Consider the following 16,509-nt stretch of genomic DNA (forward strand, 5'->3'; position numbering starts at 1 on the left):
CGACGCAGAAACAAAATGGCGGAGCGCACGATTGTTTACGTTGTCATGGCAACAGGAATAGCAGCCGCGCGGCGGTTTCTCTTTCAAACGTTTTTCTTTTCTTTTTGTTTTTATTATGCTGACCCGCTCCGCTCACTTCCACCCTTTCCTCCATGCCGCGCGCGCCGCTTACTTTTATTTTTTGTTTTTACCTGTACGCGGCGCTCTTTTTTTTTCGTTATCGCGCGCGAGCTGGCGCGTGGTGCGCCGTGGGCGATGCGTTGGCACGCACGCAGTCTTGACCATACTTATATTATACCAGCATGTGTCGGGACATAAAAAAAATTCCACTTCCAACAGATGTTTAGTCTCGCTTTATTGACTTCGTTTCCGAAAACAGATTTTTCTTATAACGTGGTGTGATACCCGCTCAAAAAATGAGCAAAAGTGAAAGGTGCATGACATATACAAGAGTACTAAACACAAAAGTTCGCAGAAAGGAAACAGAAAACACAAAACATTCGCAGAAAGGCTTATTCCTCAATCAAAGACCAGGTAAAATAAGCCAACAACACGACTTTTCTTTCAACCCGTATGCAATGCATAGCAATAAAATTACTTCACTTAAGGCACTAAGTCGTACCTACGAGGCTCTCCTTTGTGTAATAAACACGAACTGCAAAAATCTGCATGAATGACACTTGCAATGCTCATGCTTTCCAGAAGAAGAAGAAAAAAAAGCGTATCATGCCTACACATGAAGGTTGTTTGCGCGGTTTTCCCATTGGCGGTTACTGAGATAGTACAAAAACACTAACAGTAATTTTTCAGCCGTTAGTACGTTTGTAGAACGCGATACACGGAAAAAGCACTGAGTGCGGTATGGAAAGCTGGGCAAGTTACTGAAGTTGCGGAATGAGACTTGGCATGGAAAAACACAAGTCATAGACCAGGTAACGATGAGAAGGAACATCTATTTGTCAGCTTTCTCTACCGGGAAGAGGCAAGTGTAGCACAATCAAGGCGCATCGACGTCCGGAGCCTCATGGAGCACACAAATGGACAGGGCTGTGTTCGTGTACATGCGCCTTCAGATGTCCTTGAGTCTGAGCTCTCACCTGTTGTCTTTAGGCACCCGGAGCAAGCTTCCAGGGCTTGTTCTTCAGGTATCGGCAACCTCAGCCACCTGGATCGGCGCGAGTGCGTGCGACGATCTACGAGGCCATGCACGGGAAGCGGATTTTTGCGTTCGCCCAACACAGAGATGGTGCAAATTACCTCTGCCACCGAAACCGGGGAGTGTTCCCCCACTGGCTCTGCTTCTTCACATCCTACATAAGTTGTCCGCTCCACATATTTGAATGGTGATTATTTTTCACAAATAGCAGTAACATACCGTACCGTAGTTTGAACTGAAATTTATCCAGTTTCCCCGCAACCGATGTCCAATAGTAGTGTTTCGTTTCCTTATCACGTCAGCTTTTTCCGATCCGCTCTCCACCCATATGGTATGGGAACCGTGAGCGAAGAGCGGTCAAGGCTGTGATTCACTCGTTTAGCGACAGCGTCGTTTCTAACTATTCTCCTCTGCAGCATTCTATCTCGCGTCGCTGTCGACTTTCACGATAGCAGAAAGGAAAGCGCCGCCAATCATTTCAATGCTTTTGCGGGAGGATCGCGGATAATTACAGCTGTCAAGCGGCTATTGTGGCGACGCTGAGGGCACATCTGCACACTCGACGAAGTGAAAAGATACAAACGAGTTTCTCGCGTCGCCTTTCCCCTCTGCCGCACTCCTGTCATGTATACACATGCTGTGAACCCGCCCCCCCCTCTATGCCTTGACGTTGTGTGCCATACAGAAGCAGCAGTAGAGGGAAAATAGAAGGAAGGGGCAAAGAAAGCTTGTCTTTAAAGAAATGCTGCCGACGCATCCATCATTTGGAGATGTGTGGCGACGTTAATGCGATTAGCCATCTATGTTGAGGTGGGCGTGTGAGTGGTGATATAGTGTGTTATATGTCATGGAGATTATCACGAAGAGCTGTGCATAATCAATGGCAGGTACCCAGAAATACGAATTGGCGTGTCGGCAATAGGCGTGTCGACTTATCTGCCGGCAGGCGGACAACGACGGGGATCTGTTGCAAATGATCGTGGAGTGCGCCAATGCCGCTACCATCCGCTCTACTGTCCCAGAGGGCAAACCAGTTCGGATATTCGCCATTTAGAACTGCGAGCTGCTCGGCGTCGTGTGGAGCGCAAGGCCTGGCGCACCATGCTTCCGGTACTATGGACGGCCTACGGCCGCGTGGATGCTGTCTGCCGCCGCCACGCCCGACGACGCCAAAGCTGGGAGAGCCTCTGCTCCACCATCAGTCGCAATCCAGATGGTGCTCGAGCTTAACGCCTGCTGAGGTCACTAATGGATGCTCCAAGTGCTCAACGCCAGTCCTTAACCGTGGCTGTCCTCATGGGCATGAGCGAGCGGGCCCTGGTCGAGCGCCTAGCCGACCGGTTTGCTGAGAGGTCCCCAGTCCCATAGATCCTGCCCTCGACAGTCGCCAGAAGACGCTGCCCCCCTCCCTGCCACTATCCAGAGTGGGTGGCAGCACAGATCTCCGCCCTGTGCAGCGAGCCTCTCCGCATACACGAGCTCGAGTCGGCGCTGGCTCTCACACGACGACGGAGTGCTCTAGGAGCCGATGGCATAACCTGCCAGAAGCTGCGTAACCTTGCAGAGCCGCAACGGGTACGACTCCTGGAGCAGTTCAACTTCTCCTGGAGCACTGGGGTCCTGCCCAAAAGCTGGCTGATGGCTGTGATGGTGCCTTTGCTGAAGCGACGGAAGCCTGCGACTTCGCTCTCCTCCTACATGACAGTCTCCCTTACCTCTGCAGCATGCATGGTGATGGAGAATATGGCCCTATCACGGCTCGAATGGATAGCTGCCCAGCTGAAGTACTTTGCAGAACAGCAATCCGGCTTCAGGCACAAGCACTGTGGTGGCCACCCTGGAGGATGCCAGGGGCAGTGGATACGTTGCCATGCTGCTGCTCCTGTACGTCCAGAGTGCCTTTGACAGGCTGCCGAACGAGGTGATCGAGGCTGCACAGGACTGCTTGGGCGTCACGGGATGTCTTTGGGGCTCCATGTCTCCCTTCCTGGTGGGCGGGAGCTTTCGTGTGCGGGTAGGCAAGGTGCTCAGCGATGCCAGAAACATCACCTCAGTTGTCCCGCAGGGATCGATGCTGAGCCCTTTCCTCTTCAACCTGGCTATGGCAGGACACGCAGCAGCACTACCGGCTGACAGCCGCTACCCAATCTGCTGCGCTATCTACGCAGATGACGTGGCGCTGTGGGTACCAGGACCCAGAAGAAGCATCGCTTCCATCCGGGGCTCACTACAGAGGGCATTAGAAGCGGTCATCTCCTTCTCGGTGGCACTGGCCTCTCCGCGTCCCCGGCAAAGACATAGGCACTACTTGTACACTCGCTGGCCTCCCCACGCCACTACGTGAAACAGCTGCGCTTTGCGAACACCACCGCCCCATGGAAGCGGGAGGTCACCTATTCTATTTGGGCCTAACCATTGACCATAGGCTCTCCTGGATTCCTGCTGCCAAGACTGTCACCTCCAAAGTCCGAAGAGTCCAAGGAGCAGTGAGCAAGATGCAGCAGCGTGACCGGGGCTGCACCGCCAAGTGGGTGTTGCGGATGAACCAAGCTGGGGCCTTATCCATCCTGCGATATGCCCTGTCACTGGTTCTACTATCTCCATCCAGGAAGCAACAGCTCGAGAGACTGCACAGGAGTGCAGTAAGGAGCATCCTCGGTCTCCCCAAGCACTCCCGGATTGCTGCCACACTGGCGGAGGCTGGGGAATGGCCATTGTCGCTTCACATGCTCCAGCGTACCCTTGGGCACATTGACCGTCTGCACCATGCTCCAGATGGTGGGGCTCTGTTCTCCCGACTGCGGAGTCTGCCGGTATCTCGCATGGGGGGCCTTTGTCAGCTCTACGAGGAGCTGAATGTGCAGCGACCAGTGCCCATGGTCACATCTCCGCCACACGAGCAACCTCCAAAGGTGCACCTATTCCTGAATGGAGCATCAAAGCGCCGCACGCCAGCAACAGCACTACAACAGGCTCCCACTGGCAAACTCTTGGAAGAACTGGACGGCAGGCTGCTGGTGTTCATGGATGGCTCCAATGGCTCCGCAGCGGCGGCCTGTACCATCCCATCTGAGGTCAGGATCAGGCAGTGCCGACTACTTTTCGCGCGAGCTCCACATCAGCTGAGCTGGCGGAACTACACCTGGCTGCAGACCTCCTGGCTGAGGACCCCCCGACAAAACCAGGGGTGGTGCTAAGTGACTCGCGACCGGCTCCCCAGGCACTCTCCGATCACCATCGCCACGGAGTCACTGAGACCCTCTTGAGAGCGAAAATCTCGACCCTCTCTGCAGTGGGCGTAGCCATCTCCTTCCACTGGCTGCCTTCCCACGTAGGGATCGCCGGAAACGAGGACCGTTCCACCGTTCCACTCACCAGAACAGTCGCAGCATAGGACGTCTGCAGACAGTGACTAAAACAGCTGCTCACTTCGAGCCATCCGGATAACAGGGTAGCTACCAACCGAGCCCCAAAACTCCTCCCTGTGAACGGTCTCTCGCGACGGGACCGTTCCACACTCCTGCGTCTGCGCACGGGCTCCGTGTGGACGGCGGCCAGACTTCATGCCAAGGGCGCATCGCCTCGCCGGCCTGCAGAAGGTGCGGTGACGTCGAGACCCTCGAGCACCTACTCTGCACCTGTCTGGCATTAGCCCAGGAGCGCGCTCAAGTCTCTGCCTCCTACCGACGGTACGGACTCCCGGCTACCTCAGAAATACGCCTGCTCTTCCCGGCCCGCTACCACCTTGCAGCACTGGCAAGCCTGCTTGAATATGTGTACACAAACGGGCTCCTAGACCGCCACTAGACTTGGACCTCCCATGGGCCTCTGCCTCGCTCACCGGCCATCGCCCCTGGACGATGCTGACGTATTCTGCCCGAAACCTACACTCCCATTCCCCCTCTATCCCCCCGTCTTTCATCCCCCGCTCCCATCCCCAATACGCTGCGCCGTGCTCCCATATGGGCTGCAGAATTAAGTGTACTTTTCCTCTTCCATGAATCACGAGGAAGATTTGTGTATCTGCGTCCATGTGGAGTGCGCGTCAGTTTTGCGTTTCGTGGATAGTGAGTCATTATTAATGGCTTCTCCGGGGCAGAATGTCGTTCCTGGAAGCCATGAAGCACTCAATGACTACTGGGTGAGTAGGCCCGAATGCGCTGTTGTGCAAACAGTGCGGCCTATAAAGGCATGCACGCTGTGTTGCCTTTGCCTACAGGGATGCCTTGGAGTTTGTTGTCGCTCATTTCTGCACTTGGAGCTCTCTTCTTGTGTACTTTTTAAACATTACTTAGGCATCTGGCATTTTCAAGAAGTATTCGAGCGCAGCCGAATACCTCTAAGGCCAGAACTGAACTATAAAAGCAGTTTCCTTCTTTCTAACTGCTTACATTTCAGTTCAGGACCGCCGGTAGAGGGCGCACGAACACCGCGCCAAGCTTAACCTTCGCTGAGCATGTATCAACAATTACTCAAACTTCACATGCGCGGCTTAAGAGGGTTGAAGCTTGTCCAATTCAACTGGGTAGGCATTCTGACTCATTTTGAGAGCGAGAACGATGACGCTGTAGCTATGGTGCTGTCGGTTCGACGGCCGATTGCGCGGGGTTCGGTCGAACGATGGTCGGCACGCTGTTTGGTCGGTGCCGTCGACAAGAAAGCCCGTCGCATTACGACAACTCGCGCTCGTCGGTTACGTTGTATATGGTTGCGTCGTTGTCAGCCTGGTATGATGGTTTGGGTGACGCACTGCGCTGAACAGTCGGTCAATCATTTGGCGTGAGCGTCTTGTCGGTCTCGTATCGACTCGGTGTTATTACCGCGCCCTAAACGAGTACGTGAAGTCAGGCACGCGCTGCCACCATGACAAAGTGAGGGCCCACGCTGCAAGAAGACTTCGTCAGCAACGTGATGGTTTTAAGTGTTGCTTAAGCGTACCGCACGGGTCTTTTTTTAAATTTACTAGCCATCAATGAATGGCGGGAACTAAATGGCTCACGGTGCCATTTAGTCTTTATGTCATTCTGTGCATTCTTCCGATCAGCAACACCGAAAAGGGCACGAAAGTGGTCTTTGACGGAAGCGTCGTATTCTTTGAATGTTGCGCGCCACCATAAACAAACAAAAGAGGACCGCACGATAGCTAGAGAAACCTCCCGAATGACTGTAACTTGGACGGCATAGAAATCAAGAAAGCGTAGTTTTTAAAAATATCACTTGCACATCATTGTTAGCTTTGAAGCGTTAGCAGGGTTCTTGGTCTCAAGGACAAACGTCACTTGAAATGTCGTAAATCACACTGAATCACCGGAGCAGCAAAATTTTCATCATTGCCGTAGCGTGCTTGCAAGCACAGCCATCTCTGCTTCCGATACGCCGACTGGCAAAGGTAAAAGAAACACCCCTAAAATTGTGCTTCAGGGAAATGTCTTGCGCGGGCTGCAGTGGCAGCTGCCTCGAAGTGGCAGTATATGACCTCACTTGCCATGTTGACCACCAATGCTAGCAAGAACGAAGAAGAGTCTTAAAATGCCGCATATCACACCATTTTACGTTACATCTTATCACTGGCACACTTCCTCTGTTTGGTGCGAAGCAGGGCATACATCGGGGAGACCACGGCACCATGACACGTGACATGCAAGGCGTATACGTGGTAAAACACTGACGGCGTCACCTTACAACTCATCTGCACGAACCAGGCATGAATTCGCGGCGGAGAGGCGCTCAACATTTTTCATGGTGCCGAAGACCAGAGTGCAGTCAAGGTCTCGAGGCTCGCTGTCATACGAAAAGTAATCTTCCTTCCCTTGCAAGATGTGAGGAGCAGCAAGCTCCAACAGCGGCTGCGCTCAATGGCATTTCCCGACTAATGCGCTTCGCCTTGAACTCTGGAACAACGGCATCTTCTCGCGATTTTGGAAGAACGTAGGGATTTCAGCGCTTTTTTCTTTGTTTCCGGATGGTCCGTTTTAATGTGCTTGGCGACGGCACCTGAGAAGCCGTATATGTTCGCTGACAGAGGCAGCTGCGTCAAGCAAACTGCGGTGTGGCGGCTCCCTCCTCATTAAACTTAATTAAAGAGCTTCTCTATCTCTCTTCGCTGATGTTGACAGACAAAGAGTTAGAGATTCTTGGAAGTGATGGATATCTGTAATATATTTTCGTGCGTTATTATTGACTGCGATGCTGGCAAAGCCTGAGAAAACTTTTTCAAAGAAAACCAAGTCAGTCGTAAGTACAACATGGGTCCTGTATTATAGAATAAGAGGCGGAGACTTTTCACTTATGCAAAAACGGCAGACGTCCTTTTACTTCGAGCGCATCAAGAAGACTCCTTTATTTTGACTAGGGGGTGCGGGAGAGAAGGGTGAGTAGAGAGAAAGGGAAAGTAACTATACACTGTGCCAAACAGGTTTTCTTGCCCTCTTTTTGCACCCTGCACGTGCAAGCGACGCGCTCCTAAGCTGAAGGGCACCGTCGCACCGCCTGTTGTTCGTGGAACGCGCCCGCCAGGCATTCGCACGCATTTCGAGGGGTGATAAGTGTCCGGCGCTTCCGTCACAGCGACCTTCTGCAGTGCCGTTTTAGGTGGGGCAGTCCTCCTCGCCACATCGTCGGCGGCCCCCAGCGCGGGGATGCTTTGGCTCCAGAATGGAGTATATACAACATCCTGTGTTCATCTTGTTCGTGTGTTGCACCGCTTCGGTTGTGCCAGGAGTGTCATACCAGGGAATCTACGACAGCTGTCCGTTCTCTGCACACCAACCGCTTTTTCGTAGCTGCTGAACACTTAATAGATTATTGAGAATCGTGTGCAATGCGTCGAGCCTGCCTCTGTCGATCGCTGCTGCTCATAGCATTTGAACTAAAACGATGAACAGAGAGAGAAAAAAAAAACTCGGTGCTCTTCCACTCTGTGAAGAAGGATGACCAGCGAAGCTGTGTATGTGGGTAGCTGCTGAACACTTAATAGATTATTGAGAATCGTGTGCAATGCGTCGAGCCTGCCTCTGTCGATCGCTGCTGCTCATAGCATTTGAACTAGAACGATGAACAGAGAGAGAAAAAAAAAAACTCGGTGCTCTTCCACTCTGTGAAGAAGGATGACCAGCGAAGCTGTGTATGTGGGTAGCTGCTGAACACTTAATAGATTATTGAGAATCGTGTGCAATGCGTCGAGCCTGCCTCTGTCGATCGCTGCTGCTCATAGCATTTGAACTAAAACGATGAACAGAGAGAGAAAAAAAACTCAGTGCTCTTCCACTCTGTGAAGAAGGATGACCAGCGAAGCTGTGTATGTGGGTAGCTGCTGAACACTTAATAGATTATTGAGAATCGTGTGCAATGCGTCGAGCCTGCCTCTGTCGATCGCTGCTGCTCATAGCATTTGAACTAAAACGATGAACAGAGAGAGAAAGAAAAACTCAGTGCTCTTCCACTCTGTGAAGAAGGATGACCAGCGAAGCTGTGTATGTTGGCCCCTTAATGGCGAACTGCACCTCCGCCGCCGGTCAGCCCAGCATTGCGCTATCTTCACGATCGGCCCGCGTATTGAAAGTGCTTAACACCTGCTTAACCTCCACCGCGGGTCGGCCAGGCATTGCACTATCTCCGGGATCAGCCCACGTATGGGGAGTGCTTAACGCCTGCTTCACTCCCGCCGCAGGTCGCCCGGTACACTATCTCCGGGATTGGCTCACGTATGGGGAATTTTTTGCTTACAACGACAGGAAAATTTTTTTGGACGGTAGAGGTATACAGCTTTGCTGTAAAACGCACATCCCACACACTGTGGGAATCGATGTAAGCGAAGCTTTCTGTGCTCTTTGCGTTCATTAAAGTAGTATTTGGCGGGATATTGACGCCACACGACAGTCGTGTTTGTCCATGTAGTGCGGAGAACACAGGGGAGACGCGTCATTCATTCACTCACTCCTTTACTCAAGAGAGCCTAAGCGAGCAATGCTTTCTTAAGATGCATGTTCTTTAACTGCTACGAGCGCGGAGGGGTATGGTTAATCACCCGTTTCCTGACTGTGCCGGTGGTACAGAGTCCCTGCCTCCTCTCTACCTCTCCCTACCTACTCCCTTGACTGTCCTTGCTCTGGCGCCTGAGCATGGATGTAAGCACGGCAGATCCTGCAATGCTTTTGCGGGGAATCACGCCTATTTACAGCGTCCATAGGGCATTGCCGCGTCCCCCAAGGCACGTTAAATAACATGGCAGCCTCGCTTTGCCGAAACATCGTTGACATCGCCTATTATAGCGTCTCCGGTACCCTGTTAGGAATGACCTGCCGAGGTGGCAACATGCAAAGCTTGCCAGCCAGGTGCGACAGCCAGAATGCCGAGACGCGATCGCGAACCAGGCTTTGTTACTGAACCCGCCAGCCGACCTGGTCTGCCGTGAGCACCTGTGCCGCGGCACAGGTGCTCACGTGAGGTGCTCACGCTCACAGGTGCTACCTTTCCGTGAGGAAAGGTAATTGACGGCACTCCCCACGCGCCTTTCAAGACGCAAGACAATGGAGAACCGGCGGCCATGCGGCGGGGGTCAGCTTTTGGGAAGAGGCGCCTCCTTTGGTCAAGAAGTAAGCCCCGAGTTCTGCCAAGCCCGTCTGGCCTCGGTGGGGGTAAAGCCCCTCCGTACGCTCCTGACAGTGGAGTTTCCCGGCGACGGCCGCGCCACCTGTAGCTTCGAAAGCGCAACTCTGGTACTGATCAAACTTCAGTCGACGGCGCAGTGGCGCACGTGTTGTTGTTATGACCGCGTGTGATTTGAAACTTCTGAACCACGTGCGCCACCGTCCTGCGGGTAAACGTCATACCGCTGCTTTACGATGGCAAATGTTCAATACATCTAAAACAGCCCAGGAAGAAAAGCATGGGGACGGCAGTACTGCTGCGTCAATGTGGCTCTGCTTGGGTTCAGGTTGCCGGATACGGTCACCCGAGTCTTGGCGGCAGGAGTGGCCCAAGCTTGGTCGTGCCGGTGCCTCGGCAGTTGTAAACAAAGTACTGCGGTTGCTTGTCTAACAGCAGTCTAATAAAAATTTTCTGCAAGTTGTTTACAAGAGCCTTTTCGTAATTTTAAAAGATATGGCGCCTATCATCCCTGGCCAATGAGGCTTTGCAAGCGTGTCAAAACAGCATCACGGAAGGACACGTTTTGTCTACGGCACGGGTCTACGGTAACTCAAATGGTTGGATAAGAACACCTACGGTTTATTTTGTAGCAATTGCTACGAACCGGTGCATGTCTGATTTTCCCTTCTTTAATTACTTATCTCCACCTTGCGGGTTTCCGCAGAACTATTACGTCAAACTCTTGCCTTTGCTTCGTGTTGTCGACAAATTCGACTTCACCCTGCCATCTGCTAGCCGCCTGGTTAGCTCAGATGGTAGAGCGGCGGCCCCGGAAAGGCGGTGGTCCCGGGTTCGAGTCTCGGACCAGGACGAATTTTTCTTCAACTTTGAGGCTTTTCTTTCGAGGAACCCGTTTAGGTTTCCTTTGTAGCACGAAACGGGTGGATGTCTGATTTTCGCTTATTTACCTACGCCTAACGCTTAATAAGCTCAGCTATGCCTGCACACTCAATTGAGCTGCTTGATCAAAGCATAATATGATAGTTGAGTGTACTCAGGCTACAGATACGCTGCAGTTGTGTTTGCCTTAGTGGAAGTGACACTTCTCATGATTCAGTTCTCATGCGATGACTAATAAAAAAATGGGGCCCCTCGGTTAACCCCCTTTTTTCTTGTTTACTTCGCCAGCACAGTCACACCGGCGACTTATTTCACGCTGTGAATGTGCCCGGCCGTGTAGAACTTTTCCCATCTACGACGAATGGCAGGGCGTATCCGACCGGCTAATATTATGATTGGTCTGAAAACACACAGCAAAACTTGCGCCATTTGCTCGTTTCAAAACAAGCATGAACAAGCGATCACGTTGGCAGATCCGCGTGGGCAGCGTGAGTAGCGCGGTCCGTCAGTGTCAGTTTTGACGGAAGGTGCCGCGAGAGGCGCTGACCTCCCCTCCTCCTCCATGCTCCTCTCCCACTCAACCCTTAGCTTCCGGCGTCAAGCGGAATTTACGTATCTGCAGCTTCCTGTTCCGAGTGAAAGTGACGCTATGTTTTTTTTTTTTGCGTTGTTTACTTTCGCGTCGATGGAGATGCTTTGATTGCACCAGCTGCGGTTCAAACTGTGAATGCGATTCCATCCAAGAACCACCGCCCATTGTAATCAGCGATCTGATCGTGTTCGCTGATTCGCGTCAACCTGCGACGGGTTGTGCCACAAGAGACAACGTACAGTGAAATGTAGTGCCTGGGCGCTTGGAGAGCACTGCCGTTTTTCGTGCGTTTGGAAAACAGCGACCGCGAACTACTACTTCAGCGGAATACAACAGCTTGTCCCCTCTGCATTCTTCTCGTGGTGACTGCCACAGCTCTGCTAAGCACGCGGGCGTCTCACCATCGTCTAACAGCAGTTATGGTGGCTACAGCAGTCAAAGTGGTAATTCCCGCAGCGCAGCTCCAGGAAGCGGAAGCGCCGGAACCGGAAATTTTGAAACCGGAAATGTCGGAACCGGATTTGGTGTGAGGGGAAAATGCGGCGCACAACAAAGGTTGTCGCTACTTAACAAAGCGGCTGTGGCGCGTGTTAAGCTCCTCCCCATAATCCGGGCACCGTGGATCAGTTTCTGTGTTAATCCTGCTTAGGAAACCTCGCGAGCGATATGGCCTCGTCTGAAGCATCCTAAGCGCGATCGCTTGAGATCTACATAGTTGCGGGTGCGGAGGCAAGAAGCGCCTACGTTCCTCTTTATAGTGGGACATGATCTCATGGAAGGTTAGTAATGGGTCGCTGCGGCCGATCTCCTCCGGATCCAATGAAGCCCCATCGCCGTCGCGGTGCGTGAGTTCTCGGGCACTCGCGGTGATCAATCTCATTGGGGTTGGGGCGGCCCGGCAGCACGTCGTCGCCCATGTGAGCGGGGAACCACGTAAAGTAATGCGCGATGTCAGAATTGGTTCTGGGCTTGCTTTTCAATAGCACCGCCGCCTGTCTCGCAGTCATTCCCGAGGCGAAAGCCCTGATGGCCACGCGGGAGTCGGAGTAGGTATATAAGGCCTTTTAGAATCCTGCATCGCCAGCGCAACCACCAGCTGCTCTCCACCTCGGCTGTGACAGCGCCTACCGAGGCCGCTCGCTGACCGCCGTGACCACGAATTTACCGGAGCACCCATATTGAGCTGCATCCACGAAGGATTCTGCCGACGGTTTTCTTTGCGATCGCCCTGGCACGAGCTGCTCGCCTGCCCGCATTGTGCTGTGAGTGAACGTTTCTGGGGAAGGGACCGACGACGTAGGTCCCTCTTGAGTTCTCGTCAAACTGAACCGCCTCATTCTGACTGTATTGCGGCCGCAAGCCCGCCGCCTCCAAGACCCACCTACCCGCGCTGGAGCTCGAGAGCCATGTGATCTGCGCCGACCGTTGTGCCTCTGTTAGTTCGAAGGTGGTGTTGCATAAGCATGTCCGAAGCTGCATAAGCATGTCCGTGCTTGCCATGACCGGAACACCCAGTATCTTTTTGACGCTTTTTCTAATGAGCTCATCAAGCTTGTCCCCTTCGTTCTTAGTCGACTGCAGGGCCGAGACCACATAGTTGATGTGGCTCGTAAGAAAAGCGTGATGCGCCCTAAGTAGGTTGTCCTTCGCATATGCCTAGGATTTCCGCGCGCGACTTCTAGCCGCCTTTTAATTACTGAGGCTCGCAAATCACCGCTTCCAATTCGGAGAACTTCAGAAACATCTCTTTCTCTCTTTTTTTTTCTTTTTTGCCAGGCTTTTTAGCATGAAAATCAGCCATTGGCTTAAGCATAACGAGGATGGGCAAAAGTCGTATCCATAAAGAAATCCAAGACTATCTCTATATCCTTCCGAAAAATGAGTTTTACAAATCAGAAATGTAATACCGTACATAGATGCTTAGGCTCCTCAATATAGAGTTGGAAATAGATGGCAGAATTAGAAAACGAGAGATGTTTTTAAAGCTCCTCAAGAACTAACACTATACCCAACGGCGGGGCAAATATACTTTGCAATTGTATCATGATACAAGATGCTCGGGCAACAAGTATTTGAGGTACAGATGTAAGATATTGCAGCAATTCGTGTATTGTAGACATTGCAGCGCTTATCTTGCTACTGAAGTTCAAGTCCAGAGTTAAGCTAGACTGAATGCTATAGAGAGGTGGGCGGGGAGGAGGGGGAGAGTGTGTAGCACCGACGCAGTCGCGAAACGACTGAATAACGGCCATTCCACTCTTCGCTTGCAGTTCCCAGACAAGAAGGGCGAGGGGTGGGATACGCATAAGGTTGCGTGAGAAGGAAAGGAAACGCTACTTCTACGGACACGACATCAGTTGCGGGCAAACGAGATAAAGTCTGATATGTTTCTGAAAAATAAACACCATGCAAATGTGTCGAGCAGACAACTTCCGTAGAGCGTGCAGAAGCAGAGCCGCATTAAAACGCCACGAAAGCGATCGCACGTCAAATCAACACTTCTGTGCCTGCCCCGGTAGCTTTGCGGCGCGCGGGTTCGGATCCCAGCCCCGGCGGCCGCATTTCGACGGGGGCGAAATAAAAACGCCGGTGCACTTAGATTTAGGGACACGTTAAAGAACGCTACGCGGTGTTAAAATTGATCCGGAGGCCGCCACTACAGTGTGCCTCATGACCCGATTGTAGTTCCGGCACGCACAGCCCCATAATTCAATTAAGGCTTAATACTTCTGTAACGATGCGATGTGCCGTGTGAGGGACTTAACATGATAAAGACCCTGTCAGAGGTTATGAAGTGTGGCGCACAACAACGCCTGAAGCAAACGCCTGCGCACGTGCGTTATACGCAGACAAACAGCAGTGGCACACGCAAGGTTCCTGTTGGACTAAACGTTGAAGAAACTAAACATTGGCCGTCGACATCACCGGTGATTATTAATTGTCGTCAATCCAAGCAGCCAACACAGAAAGCTTCGCTTACATCGATTCGCACGGTGCGTGGGATCCGCATAAATTTTGTGCTGTTGTTTTTGACACTCGGTTAAATCCTGAAGGCAACACCTCCACGAAAGTGGGTGAAGTAACCGCTTCCGCATTGTACTTGTCGTGAACACAGTTTTTGTTGACCGAAATACAACGATGAAGATGCTGACGATGCGGGCGACCAGCACCAGCGCGGAAGGCTCGTTTTCTGACCTCGTCATGTCATCCACGAACTGCTGCATATATATATATATATTCGAATCAGAAGTTGCTGGCAGGCCATCGGCACAGCTGGAAAAGAAAGTGGAACGATGCAAATCCGTTCTTGATAGGCTGACCATGTAGTTCGGCCTGATATAGACAAAAAAAAATGCTCGAATCAGAGAGCGAACGAACGCGACGCGACCCACCGATGACGTGACGTATCTCGGCATGCTTACAACGGAATCAGTCAGCCCTTCTGCGCGTCCAGTGACGAGCATGTAAGTAGCTGGAAATAGCGCACGAATCGAAAAGATTGCCATAACAGCTAGACAGACTATAGTTTATCTCAGTGGCTATGGTGTTGGGCTGCTGAGCACGAGGTCGCGGGATCGAATCCCGGCCACGGCGGCCGCATTTCGATGGGGGCGAATTGCGAAAACACCCGTGTGCTTAGATTTAGGTGCACGTTAAAGAAACCCAGGTGGTCAAAATTTCCGGAGTCCTCCACTACGGCGTGCCTCATAATCAGAAAGTGGTTTTGGCACGTAAAACCCCAAATATTTTTATTATTAGACTAGTTTATGCACTACCGGAGACAAAACAAAAAGCGCGATTGGAAGGAGAGCAAAGCACCTGGTCGTGAGCTATACCGAACTATCCTGGCGACATTCAGGGCAACAAATGCCAGAAAATGAATTAAGATATTTATTAGGAGGGCTGAAACATGGGCCTGTAAGGGGAATGGGAAAATATAGAATGTACTTTTCATCTTCCAAAGAATAATACCAAAAACAATGGTATGTGAGTGAGGGTTTGAAAGAAAAGCGCAAGCTTATACATATCGGAGTGAGGGTGTGGTATCAAGTAAACACCTGCGATAGAGAGTTAAAGAAAAAAATAAATAGGAAGAACTTTGGCAAGAGCAAAACTTAGTTCGTGTTTTCCCGTGATCTTAAAATGCAAATAAATAAATAAAATACCCTAATAAAGAAGATTGAAAGCGTCGTCATATTATTCGCCAAAATAAAATGAAGCACATGGAGTTAAATCATGCGAAATTTCATGTCACTTGGTGCGTACAATCATTCGTTCGGTGCAAGGCGTTTCCCTGCAACTTGCGCAATATCATTGGTTTTATATGGTGTACTGCACGCAGTGGCGTAGCCAGGAGGTGGCTACGGCACTGCAACAATTAACAAAGTAATTAACGAATAGAATTGCGCTATAGATGTTGTTTTAACGCGATAGCGTTAAGGAGCTCGTGTCGCAGAAAAGCCGGTGTCGTCGGCGTCGGTGTCGGCGTCGGCGTCCGCGGCGTTGGCCGTGAGCGATAAATCACGGCAGGCACTTCATAAACAAAAAGCAACTTCGAAGATGGGCTGGGTGGGAATCGAACCAGGGTCTCCGGAGTGTGAGACGGAGACGTTACCACTGAGCCACGAGTTCGATGCTTCAAAGCGGTACAAAAGCGCCTCTAGTGAACGCGGTGTTGCCTTAGAAACGAGGTGTTTCTAAGGCTCAGGCGTGCGTCGCTTGCTCCGGCGCACATTTCGTTGTCGCGCCGAACGCTACGTTGCCCGACGCTCACCGCGTCCGATGCGGGGCGCGTAGTCGCTGCGCCGTAGCTCATTGTCTTACACACCTTGGCGGGTCGAAGGGAACGCTGTCGCGTTCCACTCTTGAAGGCGAAGCTTAAGCGTCCTCCAATTTTTTTTTTACTTTTCTTTCTATGCTATTTGAATTGGGTACTATGGTGCGGGAAAGGCGAGGGCACAAAAAACGCAAAACACGCTTGGAGCCGCTACTTTGGCGTCTCTAACCCACTTGTTAGAACCCTCGTGAAATTGTGGCTTGGCACATCACGTGCATTTTCGCTCGCGTTTGTCCCGCGAAAAGTGCGAGGCCACGCGCCGCTGCAAGAGAGCCAGTTCGCGAACCACGTTGAAGACGCAGCCAGAAAACCAGCCACGACAATCTCGCAAATTTCCTCTGGTGCATTATCACTTCCTACTCAAAGAATGACCAAGCCAAACGCATTTGTAGCGTGGTTTCCCGCCGCTCATGCTTTGTCCGATTTGATAAGGGG

General features: G+C 51.7%; 1 protein-coding gene across 1 annotated transcript; it reads left to right on the top strand.

The window, feature by feature from the left end:
* Positions 1 to 2,404: 2,404 nt before the first annotated feature.
* Positions 2,405 to 3,500, top strand: LOC142578309 (uncharacterized). Its single transcript, XM_075687708.1, has 3 exons — positions 2,405 to 2,496; positions 2,614 to 2,806; positions 2,952 to 3,500. The coding sequence occupies exons 1-3, from the start codon at positions 2,405 to 2,407 to the stop codon at positions 3,498 to 3,500; spliced, it is 834 nt and encodes a 277-aa protein (XP_075543823.1).
* Positions 3,501 to 16,509: the final 13,009 nt, after the last annotated feature.

The sequence above is a fragment of the Dermacentor variabilis genome, chromosome 4 (genome assembly GCF_050947875.1).
Source record: "Dermacentor variabilis isolate Ectoservices chromosome 4, ASM5094787v1, whole genome shotgun sequence".
Taxonomy (NCBI): Eukaryota; Metazoa; Arthropoda; class Arachnida; order Ixodida; family Ixodidae; genus Dermacentor; species Dermacentor variabilis.